The sequence below is a fragment of the Natator depressus genome, chromosome 2, assembly GCF_965152275.1.
Source record: "Natator depressus isolate rNatDep1 chromosome 2, rNatDep2.hap1, whole genome shotgun sequence".
NCBI classification, from domain to species: Eukaryota; Metazoa; Chordata; order Testudines; family Cheloniidae; genus Natator; species Natator depressus.
Genome location: NC_134235.1, coordinates 155,619,826 through 155,632,440, shown reverse-complemented (window position 1 = coordinate 155,632,440; position 12,615 = coordinate 155,619,826). Strand labels below are relative to the sequence as shown.

The 12,615-nt window shown below is 42.3% G+C and overlaps 1 protein-coding gene across 1 annotated transcript in view; it reads right to left on the bottom strand.

Annotated features, from left to right (window-relative positions):
• Window positions 1–1,403, bottom strand: part of PTPN3 (protein tyrosine phosphatase non-receptor type 3) — a 192,350-nt gene extending 190,947 nt beyond the window's left edge. The window contains exon 1 of the mRNA XM_074945195.1: window positions 1,251–1,403. Coding sequence (XP_074801296.1) covers window positions 1,251–1,388 — 138 coding nt within the window. The 5' untranslated portion in view covers window positions 1,389–1,403. The remainder of the gene's footprint in view (window positions 1–1,250) is intronic.
• Between the last annotated feature and the right edge of the window lie 11,212 nt (window positions 1,404–12,615).

Genomic DNA, 12,615 nt, shown 5'->3' with positions numbered 1-12,615 from the left:
GATTTTACAATGCAATAGGTAAACCAACCAACCATCCACACTCATGCCCCACACCCATCTTTTCTTAGCAGTGAAGACACGGCCTGTAGTTTTCAGTATCAATATTTCATTGCATCCGATGAAGTGAGCTGTAGCTCACGAAAGCTTATGCTCAAATAAATTGGTTAGTCTCTAAGGTGCCACAAGTACTCCTGTTCTTTTTGCGAATACAGACTAACACGGCTGTTACTCTGAAAAGTATCAATATCGTCGCCCCATTTCAACCCAAGCCACTAGTCAAAGTTTGGAGCCCTATATATGTTTCAGTTGGGAGCAGAAACTGGAACTAGTCAGGTATTTTCTTGATGCAGTTTTTTTTCTATTTACAAAGAACACACAAAGTCTTGTGTCTCTAAACACAGAGGAAATCACACAACAGGAAGCGGCTTCTTTTCCTCACGCCACCAAGAGCCCTCTTTTTTGTGTGCACTTCTGACCCAAAAACATCTCCCCAGGTTTCTTTCAGGACCACCAAAATGATTTCTGCTGCTCCTTTAGGCTAGCTCTCTCTCCCCCCAACCTCTGTTCTCTCCGTTTTTCTGTTCTGCCTTCCCCCATATTCCCACACCTATTCAAAACAATACTCAGCCAAAAAGCTCCTGGGCAGGTTCACATACTCTTTTTGTCTTAGGTGAAGGTTTTAACAACCTAAACCAAGGTTCCAACCAGCTCATAACAATATTTTTAATTAAGTGCTTTCCATTAGAGGATTATCTGAGTATTCCAAGCACAAAGGAGATGACTCTCAATGGTAACCTAATCACTTTTGCTTAAGGGTCACCTGCCTATCAGGCACATTCCCTAAAACACCCCTCTTCAGTGTTACCACCACAAGATAGATAAAAATGGGCTCCCCCAATCAAATTCAGAAGCCTCACTCATTTATCTACAAATGATCATTCACAACGGGTAACATCCAATAAAAACTTAGCTTTATCCAGTTCCCACATCACCCAAGTGATCCATCTCCCGGATACATTCTGCATGAAATAAGTTTACTACTAACCGATATCAACGGATATTAGAAAGACAGCTGAAATATCAGATTTACATACTCACTTCATAACCAATGACTATGAAATATCCCATGACAGAAAAGTACATCTTCAATCCCAGATATAAACCATTTGCCTAATAACTCACATATTTGATCCTCAGATTTTAACCTCAAGTTTTAAGCCAATGTGAAAAAAAAAGTCTTCAGAACTTACATTGACTTTGAAGCTTTGTACTGAGCCATCCAAAAAGTGGACACTACAGATGATCTCTGATCGGGTTTTCTCTTTTGGTAGTTCTGATGCTCGTATATTATTTATCCTCCCACCTAACGCTCGTAACCGGGAGTTCATAACTATTGTTGAATAGCCTGTAAAACAAAAAAATATATTTGGTAAATTCCTTAAGATACACTAAACAGAACAATTTCATCCATACTTTTCAGAGAATCACAGAAACACACAAACCCCCAAAACAAAGCAAGGCCCTGAATTACACACAAATGTTACACTGGTTTAACTAAAATGTGTTTAAAAAACAACTTAGTTGAGCATGTACAGATCCCTTATATAGGCCAATTGTAAAGTAATAAAAGTTAGCTATGCAAGCCAATTGTAATGTAAGTGTGCCTATACAGGGGCTTGCACAATTTTTAAACCAACTGTAATTAAACCAGTATAAGTTGTTTGGACCAGACTTATGTAATTACTTTAATTTTAAAAACAGGAATGTACACTCACTCTACATTACACAAAACGATTGATCTAAGCATTAAGAAAATGACCTTAGAAACTCTTTCTAATAAATTCATTACACATTATGGAAGTATGGTTTGCAGAAACTCTACATTCTCTACACAAGTTTCATTCTACTCATTTAACTATTTTTTTAAGAATAAAATAAAAACTAAGTGAAAGCTTAGAGTTGTGTCACTCTTTCAAACAACATTTTGTTGCAGAAATGCAACAAATGATTATTCTTAAAGTACACGATTATATTTTTTTTATAAGACTGAAAATATAGACTCAGTCAATATGAAGCCAAGATGTTATGGCTACAGAGAACACCCCTCACGCCACCCCCACCTCTAAGACGGAAATAAGGTTTGGTTTCAAAATATTTTTAAAAGATACCCAGAACCCAGGATGAGCAATCTTATAGTTTGTACAAACCAAAAAAAAAGATACAGCAAGGGAGGGATTAAGAAAGCGGTTACATACAGGGAGTCTCTAAATATTTCAGTGAAGACAATCAAATCTCTTCACTACATCAGGTTATCAACTAGCAACACAGATTGCAAAACTGACTGTCAACTCACACACCAGATAATGTATAGGTTAATTGCCAACCTTACCAAAAAAAGAAAAGGCGTACTTGTGGCACCTTAGAGACTAACAAATTTATTTGAGCATAAGCTTTCGTAAGCTATAGCTCACTTTCATCGGATGCATACAGTAGAAAATACAGTGGGGAGATTTATATACACAGAGAACATGAAACAATGGGTGTTACCATACACACTGTAACGAGAGTGATCACTTAAGATAGATAAAAATGGGCTCCCCCAATCAAATTCAGAAGCCTCACTCATTTATCTACAAATGATCATTCACAACGGGTAACATCCAATAAAAACTTAGGTGAGCTATTACCAGAAGGAGGGGGGCGGGGAGCACGGAGAAACCAACTTTTTGTAGTGATAATCAAGGTGGGCCATTTCCAGCAGTTGACAAGAACAAAAAAACTTCAAAAACAGACTCCAACGAGAGGCTGCTGAATTGGAATTAATTTGCAAACTGGATACAATTAACTTAGGCTTGAATAAAGACTGGGAGTGGATGTGTCATTACACAAAGTAAAACTATTTCCCCACGTTTATTCCCCGCCGCCCCACTGTTCCTCACATGTTCTTGTCTACTTTAAAAGAGACTTTAAATTCAAAGCACCGACCTCTTCCACTTGAATTCAGTAACTGGTAGCAGTAGCAGGCTGTCATATTCCATAGACCAGCCATTAGATGAGAAAGAAACACATTTTTCTAGTGTGATTCGCAGCTATTTGCTAGACAGCAGAGGTATTTTGAGACTAAGGAATCCTTGGGTCAATTCCATGTTCTGGAGGGGCGTATGTTCTACTGTTTACAGACCTGTCTGCCCATGTGCCCCCACTCATCTCTGTGCCCCCCTCTGATCCTATGCCCACTCCCTCCCTTCATACGTCCTCGTCTCCCCTATGCTTTCCAGTCAGGATACCTGTACTCCACCAGGGAGAACACAGAGCACACAAGAGTCTCCTGTTCTCGGTTCTGATGCCTAGTTCCCTTACTGCTGGGAAAAGCGAGGGGGCAAAAAAGGCCTGAGCGACCTCAGCAGCCATGGAATGAAGGATGCTCAGTGCAGAAAGTCTCTGGAGATTTTAGCTGCCAAATTCTAACAAGCCTCCATTAAGAATAGATTTTCAGAGAAGCTTATAAGCTGGTCAAATTTACACCTGTTACTTATCTTTTTGAGCTCTCCATATTAGATGTAATAGAGTAGCATTTTATCAGTGATCAAGGGCTATTAAATTAAATTGGGTAAAACACAAGGTCCATGTAACTAAAAGCAAGTGTGGTATGATACATTTATTATAGAAAGAACTGTTTTATAACAAGTAACTATGAAAAAATAACCACTAATTCTTTACAGAACTAAACTGTACACAGTAGCATGAATAGTCCCATTCTAATTTCACAATGAAATCCTCTCTCTCTCTCTGTGTCTAACAGATGATCTGGATACCCTAAGCAATACTTCAGGCAACTTTGCTAGACTGGTTTGCCCTCTCAGAAAATAGCCCCTGAGGATTCTGCAAGCTCCACATCTCCTCTCCTAAATGGTTTCCAAGTTCCTCAAAATCCTTTCACTACCCGCAGGGTAAGGCTACACTTGCATATGTAGAGTGCTGTGAATTAAACCTGTCTTTGTACAGCGCAGTAGGGAAAGCGCTGCAGTCTGTCCACACTGACAGCACACTGGCATGGCCACATTTGCGGCACTTGCAGCGGCATTGGGAGTGGTGCATTGTGGGCAGCTATCCCAGAGAGCAACTCTTCCCATTCTGGCACTGTGACTTATGGGAAGGGGGCAGGGAGTGCGGGGCATTCTGGGTCCTGTCCCAATGCCCCCTGATGCATCAATTTGCATCCCAGCATTCCCTTTGCTTCCTTCCACATTTGGCGCTATCTTTCAATGGTTTTTGTACTGCGCGCGCTGTCTTCCCTTTCGGTCTGTGGGAATGGAGCCCGAACTGCTGAGGAATATGCTGACGAGTCTCAAGAGCATGTCACGTTTGGCAGCTGAGTTATTCCTTATGATCCAAAGTGATAGTGAGGGCTCCGACAATGATATTGACTCGAGTAATGCATATGACACGAGTTTGCTTGTGGCATTCACGGACATGCTCACCACCATGGAACGCCGCTTTTGAGCTCGGGAAACAAGCACTGAGTGGTGGGATCACCTCGACATGCAAGTCTGGGATGATGAACAGTGGCTACAGAACTTTCGGATGAGAAAAGCCACTTTCATGGGACGGTGTGAGGAGCTCGCCCCCACCCTGCAGCCCAAGGACACGAGATTGAGAGCTGCCCTGATGGTGGAGAAGTGGGTGACTATTGAAATCCAGAAGCTGGCAATTCCAGACAGCTACCAATCGGTTGCTAACCAGTTTGGAGTGGGGAAGTCGACCGCTGGAATCGTGTTGATGCAAGTTTGCAGAGCCATTAATCGCATCCTGCTCAGAAGAACCATGACTCTGGGTAACATGCATGACATTGTGGCTGGCTTTGCACAAATGGGTTTCCCTAACTGCAGAGGGGTGCATAGATGGGACACATATTTCAAATCTGGCACCAGCCCACCTAGCCTCCGAGTACGTTAATCGGAATGGGTATTTCTCTATGGTTCTCCAGGCACTCGTGGATCACCGTGGGCGTTTCATTGATATTAACGCAGGCTGGCCCAGAAAGGTGCATGACGCACGCATCTTTCGGAACACCGGCCTGTTCAGGAAGCTGCAAGCTGGAACTTTTTTCCCAGACCAGAAGATTACCGTAGGGGAAGTCAACATGCCCACTGTGATCCTTAGAGACTCCGCTTACCCTTGAGAATGCTGTGGCTCATGAAACCCTACACAGGGAGCCTTGACAGCAGCAAGGAGCGGTTCAACAATAGACTGAGCCGGTGCAGAATGACTGTGGAGTGTGCTTCTGGCCGTTTAAAGGGCCGCTGATGCTCTCTGTATGGGAAGCTGGACCTGGCTGATGACAGCATCCCCACTGTTATATCTGCGTGCTGTACCCTCCGTAACATTTGTGAAGGGAAGGGTGAAAGATTCACTCAGGCATGGAACTCGGAGGTTCAACACCTGGAGGCTGAATTTGAACAGCCAGAGAACAGGGCTATTAGAGGGGCCCAGCGTGGGGCTGCAAGGATTAGGGATGCCTTGAGGGAGCAATCTGAGGCTGAAAGCCACCAGTAACGTGTGGTGCCCTGCACGGGAGTGAAATGCCATGGTTCCAATGTTAGTAGGAATCAGTGTTTGTTACAATGACTTGCAGTGCCTATTTCCTTCCTGGGCTAAGGTATCTTTTACTTTATGCAATAATAAAGAATGTTTTCAAAGCCAAAAAATCCATTTATTGAAAAGAAAATTCATTTATTGAAAAGAGAGACAACTGCTTGGGAAACAGAAAGGGCAAGGGGGTGTGGAACAGTACAATCACAGATTTGCGTATGTCCTGTCTGGAGTGCTGCGCAATGAGTGCTGCACTTCAGGATGGCTGTACTGCATGGTGATGGGGATTGAGTGCAGTGGGTAAGGGTCGTAGTTTTCAGGGCTGGGTGGTGAAGCTACAGGTGTTGGAGGCAGCGGGTGGCGGTAAGAACCCTAATGGTGGGGGAAAGAACCCTAATGGTGACATGGGGGCACAACGGAAAGAGTTTTGGGACAATGGCTGCAGGGGGCATGGTAGTGCTCCGCCTGCATGGCTACGAGCGTCTGTATCAAGTCCGCTTGGCTCTCCATGATGCTTAGCAGCCACACCGTGCTTTGGTGCCAGCGATCCGCATTCTGCTGGCGGACCCTCCTTTCACTCTCCCGCCACTCCTGAACTTTTTGATTTTCGTTACTTGAATGCTGCATTACTTCATGCAACGTCTTCCTTGCTTTATGTGGCCTCTTTCTGATTCTTTGGTATCTTTCAGACGGTGATAACACGGATGGCTGAGATCTCAAGGTTGCACCTGTAAAAGCAAAATGCAACACTTAACAGAGGCAACATTGTTCACACCAGAGAGAGTTATGATTCCCCCGTACTTAAGGAGAGCAAGCACAGTCTACACAATAGCATAATTTGCCTGTCCCAAAGCAAGTACACACAACCCATGGGAGCCCCAAAATGGTGAGTAAGCACAGGGTCAAGCGTGACTGATTGTTTCATGGCTGTACTATCCTCTGGGTTTCTGTGCCTTGGGGAGAGCCAACAGCAGCAAGGGACCCCTATACTGAACACTGTCCCCACATTTTCCACAGGAGTTCGTCCTGGAAGATATCTCGCTGCTGAGGGTGACCTGGGAAGCAAGGGAGGCTCGTCTACTGCAATGTGGTTTCCACCCTGGCCCATATGCTCCTTGCCTGTGTGCAGCAATGATCCCGCAGCCCCTCACAGCAGAGTGACGTGGACAAGTTAGCCTGACTGGGACAAGAACCACAGTGGCTCTCCCAAGAAACCTGCACAAGCGCATTGCCTAAGTTCTGGGTGAGACCTTTGAAGAGATCACTGAGGCTGATTACTGCAATGTGATAGAGCACATCAAGGTATGCATGCAGCCCTAACCCTCCTCTCCCCAAGAGCCCGCACCGAATAACTTCCTTCCCAAAATAAAAGCCGCTTACCGGGAACCTCCTCTGGTGTTTGTCCTTCCCCAAGCACCGGCCGCCGCGACTGGTTACCTTCCTCCTCACTTGAGAACAGCTCCTGGCTGCATGCATCTAGGGATTCCGGGGTGTCTTCCTCCGCCTCAGCACCCTCGCTCCTGCTTTGGTCCTCTTTCTCCTGCCTTGTTGAACTGGGCTCTGAAGTCTCCATGGTGGTACTCGGAGTGGAGGTGGAGTCGCCCCCAAGTATCATGTGCAGCTCTTTGCAGAAACAGCAGGTCGCAGGGGCAGCACTGGAGCGACCGTTTGCCTCGCAGGCTTTGCGGTAGGCATTCCACAACTCCTTCACTTTAATCCTGCACTGCAGTGCGTCGCGGTCATGGCCCCCTTCCATCATGTCCCTTGATATCTGCCCGAAGATTTCGTAATTCCTACAACTGGAGCGCAGCTGGGACTGGACAGCTTCCTTCCCCCCAAACACTCATGAGGTCCAGCAACTCACCACTGCTCCATACTTGGGCTCGCCTGACGCGTAGAAGCATGGTCACCTGGAAAGATTCGCTCATAGCACTCCAAGCCAGGCTGAGCAAACAGGAAGGGATTTTTCAAAATCCACAGAGAATTTAAAGGGCGGGTCTGACGGTTGGTCACCTGAGGGCAGGGCAGTAGAGTTCAAGGTGATGACTAGAGTGGCTAGCACAAGCATCACAGGACACTTCTGGAGGCCAATCAGAGTGCACTATAGGACCAGAGCGTCCACACTGGCGCCACAGCTGTCCAGCGGGGGCGCAAACATCATTCCACTCGCTGAGGTGGAGTATCAGCAGTAATGTATCCGTGGAGTCAGAGCGCTCTACATGCCTTGCCAGTGTGGACAGGTAGTGAACTAGTGCGCCCGGGGCTCCTTTATTGCGCTGTAACTCGCAAGTGTAACCAAGGCCTCAGTAATTTGTAGCTCACCCTCTGAGCCTGAGGCCAAATTCATACTGAACCTTGCCACCAAGGAAAGTTTGTCAGAGATGGCATTAGAACGGACATTCCTTTTGTGTAGGATGACAGTGAAATGTCACGACTAAATTTTCCATAATATAGCTAGAATTCTGAATGCCATCAAAGAGAATGTATAATATGTCTTATGATCACTGAACTTTCAGGTGTCTCCTCAAAAGAATCTGAACGAGCTTTTCTATGCCACAAACCCATTAGTCACAATTGTTAAAGTATTTATAGAAGGTCTCTAGCAATTACAGGTGATACCTGTTTGGCTGCCCTATTTTGCCATTATGTGTATAACATATATTTTTGTGAGGTGCTTATAGTTAAGACAGATAAATTTATACTCTGCCTAACACTTTATGTTATATTTATTAGGGGGATCATATGCTGAATCCTCCAAATAATAAAACTGGGAAATTCAGCACAAGTAATATAAAGAATAACCAATTTGCACCGGGCTCATGAACCAAAAAATTAAAAATCCTTGAAGTCTATAACCACACACAGTCTTATGTACCAGCCAAATTAGTTCTGTGGAATCTATTATATGTACATGGATAAAATATTCATGGACATGTACTCAATTTCTTATACACTTTTATCTCTTTTCCTATGACAGATTACTGAGGGACATTTCACCATCTCTGGTGGATTCCCTCATCTTTCCACATAAAATATGTTTACAATGAACAAACAAAACAGGGCTGTACACAATATGAATTTGACTTTTATAAAAATAGGGCTCAGTTATTGAAATGCCATAATGGATTAGAGCAACAATCCCTCACATCCAGTATCATGGATGCAACACCAGATGGTTCACGAAAAGGTGCAAGAATGCTGGCATTGACAGTTATAAAACAACAGTCCACTGGGGAAGTTTCTTCTTAACCTCCTCTGAGCTTGTGTTATGCTTTAAAGCATGAAGGTTTATATCCTTTATCTTATCTAATATAACAGTGCATGTGCTCGTTATCCATTTAAGAGGGGTTATTTTTTAATCCTGAGTTCTTGGAATCAATGATACCTCCTGCCAATGCTAATGGCATAATGTAAACAAAGCATTTCCTTTTATTAATTTTAAGTTGTTAGGGGGGTTTTTTCCCCTGCAAGTTCTTCTCCTTCCCCCTTTCCCTCCCTGAAAACAGCTCTTTTGAAAATATTTTTCTGCCTTTAGAATACTTTTATTTTTCATCCTTCTGGAATAAACTAAACAGATTTATATTATTATGTAAGCAGTTTTCTTTGCCTCACTCCTCCATAAATTATAACAATGTTAGATTGTTACAGATAGTATCCTTCACTCTACTCCAAATTAGAGGGATAGGAATGTTTATTTTCAAGTTCTACAACTAGCTAAATATCCCCTTTGCACTTTAAAGCAAATAAGCATGCCTTTGAGGTTTCTACTGCTGGAATCAGAAAGAGGGCTCAGGTCAAGTTTTGACACTGGCCTACTGAAATATGGAGTAAAGCTGAAAAGTTCCATAGAGATGTCAAAACTGAAGATGACTGGAGTTTCATCCAGTTTCAAGACAGGTAACTTTAGAGCACTTATTACATTTGAAAAATAAAATGGAAACAGAAACCAAGATCAACTGAAAGCAGTAATCTTGTTTTTCAAATATAATTCAGTTGAACACCACATAGCTCATATTTACTGTGCAAGAGCTATGCGTTATATACTTTAAAAAATTCTGATTCATCAGGTTGTCACCTTAAGCCCCTTAAACTCTGTTCTCATCCCTAGTTATTAGGCATTACTCACATATATCAAGAGCCATATCTACCAGTGACACACCTTTATGGGAAAATATTTTTCCAGCCAGAACCAGACAACAGAAGCCTACAATTTTAAAAAGTTTTTTTAAACAAGCACCTATGAAAATGGAGATCAAATTTGGTTCCTGTAAGGAAGTATTAACATGCCCCTTTACACCTCACCTTCAAACCGAAATTGCAGACTGGAAGTCTGTCCACTAATTATATAAAATCCAAGTCTGAAATTCGATAGCAAAACCCTTTGTCAAATACAACCCAAAATTTGTTGCTTACCCACTGGCATTATGTTCTCTGAAAACTTTTTCCGATAAATACAGGAGGCAATCCAACCAGTATTTATTTTAAAATCTATAGCACCAGAAACATAAGTTGTCGTGGAATTCAATTCTTCAAGCAAATCAACAGGTCACAAACAGTGCTTAATTTGTAATGAAAGATGCCAGGGCTCAAGCAATTTTTTTACATTCATAACTGACACAGCAAGCACAGAGGTGCTGTGGATGTGAACTGCCAAGCCTAGAGGTGCCAGGCCACAGCCCTGGCAAGCCCTCGAACTAATTAAGCACTGGTCACAAATATACCAATACATTAAAATTAAAGATTTAATTACAAGGACTTAATATATTACATCATAATCTGACCACAGATTGGTTCAAAACTGCCAGAGTGGCCAGTATATTTCCTTAAAGAAGGAGGGACAGCTCAGTGGTTTGAGCATTGGCCTGCTAAACACAGGATTGTGAGTTCAATCCTTGAGGGGGCCATTTAGGGATCCGGGGCAAAAATTGGGGATTGGTCCTACTTTGAGCAGTGGGTTGGACTAGATGATCTCCTGAGGTGTCCCTTCCCACCCTGATATTCTATGGATTGGATTAACAGATTGGATTAATAGATTGGATTGGATTGGATTAACAGAATTGGATTAACAGAACATGAAAGAACATGAAAGCAGCAGATGTACCCAAAACTGCAGTGTAAAGAATAGAAGATTTGTTGTTTCAAGTATCCTCTTGCTTAAATGAGGATAAAGATGGAAATTTCTATGATCTCAAAATTGTAGCTAAAAATATTACAATCACAATTCCTATGAAGGAATATAGTTTTGCAAATACAACAAAAACATTCACATTTCTTGAAATAAGCATTTTAAGATGAACGTAAGAAATTCAGATTTAGCTCTCATATTTGGTTCCAATGGCCAAAGGCAGATGAAATATTTCAACATATGGCGATTGTTTCTCTTGTCATATAAATTATGAGTAATCACAGTACAAGCATCTCGGGATAACCATGGGTCACCCTAAAGTGTAGGATCTAGGGTAGGGGTTCAACCACTTCCACAATCACCAAAATGATACACTTTAAAAAAAACAAAAAACCTATATTATAGTGTAATTTCATTCAGGTTAATATATAAAACCTAAGCTAAGTCCCTAAAACACAATAAACTTTAATAATAGTCAACACTATACCTTCGTTTCACTATTTAAGGTAATTTACAAAAAATAATATATTTGCAAAAATTTTAATCAGCCAAAATATTTAGTAAAGCCAATGAAACAGATTGTTAGTCTTCTTCCAATCTTTCTCCAATATTCAATGAAAATTAATTATATGCCTTTTTTCTCTAACGTTTTATTCTGCTGAAGTTCATTCATAAATTGGGCTTCAAAGTAGACTTTAATAATGATTATATCTTTAACAAGACTAGATTTAAATATACATTTAAATATTGATGCTTTTCAGTACATTACATTTTGTAGACACTTCTAAGAAGTCATTTTAACAAATATGCCTCCCTACACTAACTTCTATAAAATTGTATTGCGTGAACCTTATATTTACTAGAGCATTATTTACCTTGTATTAAAAAGCAAAAGTAAAGTAAAACAAAATGGGCTGCAAAATCGTATCTCATTGCTTTTCCCAGGTCTTGAAATCAAGAACGTGTGTACTTTGCAGTAATCATTTGTCTAAGGAGAAAACCAAGCTGTAAACCTCAAGTCTAGAGGGCAAAAACACCACCCACCAAACCCACAGCTGACCTGCTCAAACTGCATATAACAATATCAGAAATTACAACTCGCTTGCAAGTCTTAATCTGCACTTTATTTCAAGGTATCCTAAATATTGCATTGAAGCCTTCCAGTGCTAAACTTGTATTGCAAATTTCATTTAAGGGAAACTTTACGATTTTACTGAGTGCTGAGTTCAAATTAATAATTGAGCGGCAAAGATGCATGGACTAAGGGGGGGGGGGAATCTAAATCTTAGGCAATGTCTACACTACAAATGGGGATGTTATTTGCAACTAGTGTAGACTGGATTGTTTAGCCACAACAAATCCTGGGTCTTGGCAGGGAAAAGCGATTTTCCCAAGGTCACCCAGCAGACCAGTGGCAGACCTGGGAATAGAACTCCGTTATTGTCCCACTCCAATGCTCTATTAGGCCACAGTGCCTAGTTAAGCACTCCAAAGTTAGAAAATGCCAGAATTCCTGTGCAATATTAATTCCATGCCGCCACCACTACCCCTTGTGCATATACATTATGATACAGTCTTTAAATGATTATATATTATTTTTTCCCTACAGCAGAGATTCTCAACCTTTTTCTTTCTGAAGCCCCCCCCAGCATGCTATAAAAACTCCACGGATCGCCTGTGCCACAACAACTGTTTTTCTGCATATCCAGTAGATTAAAAGACAGGGCTAGCACTGGGGGTAGCAAGCAGGGCAATTGCCAGGGGCCCCACGCCACTTGGGGCCCCACAAAGCTAAGTTGCTCAGGCTTTGCCTTCAGCCCAGAGCAGTGGGTGTCAGGCTTCAGCCCTGGGCCCCACTGAGTCTAACACTTGTCCTGCTCTCTGGCTTATTTTGGCGG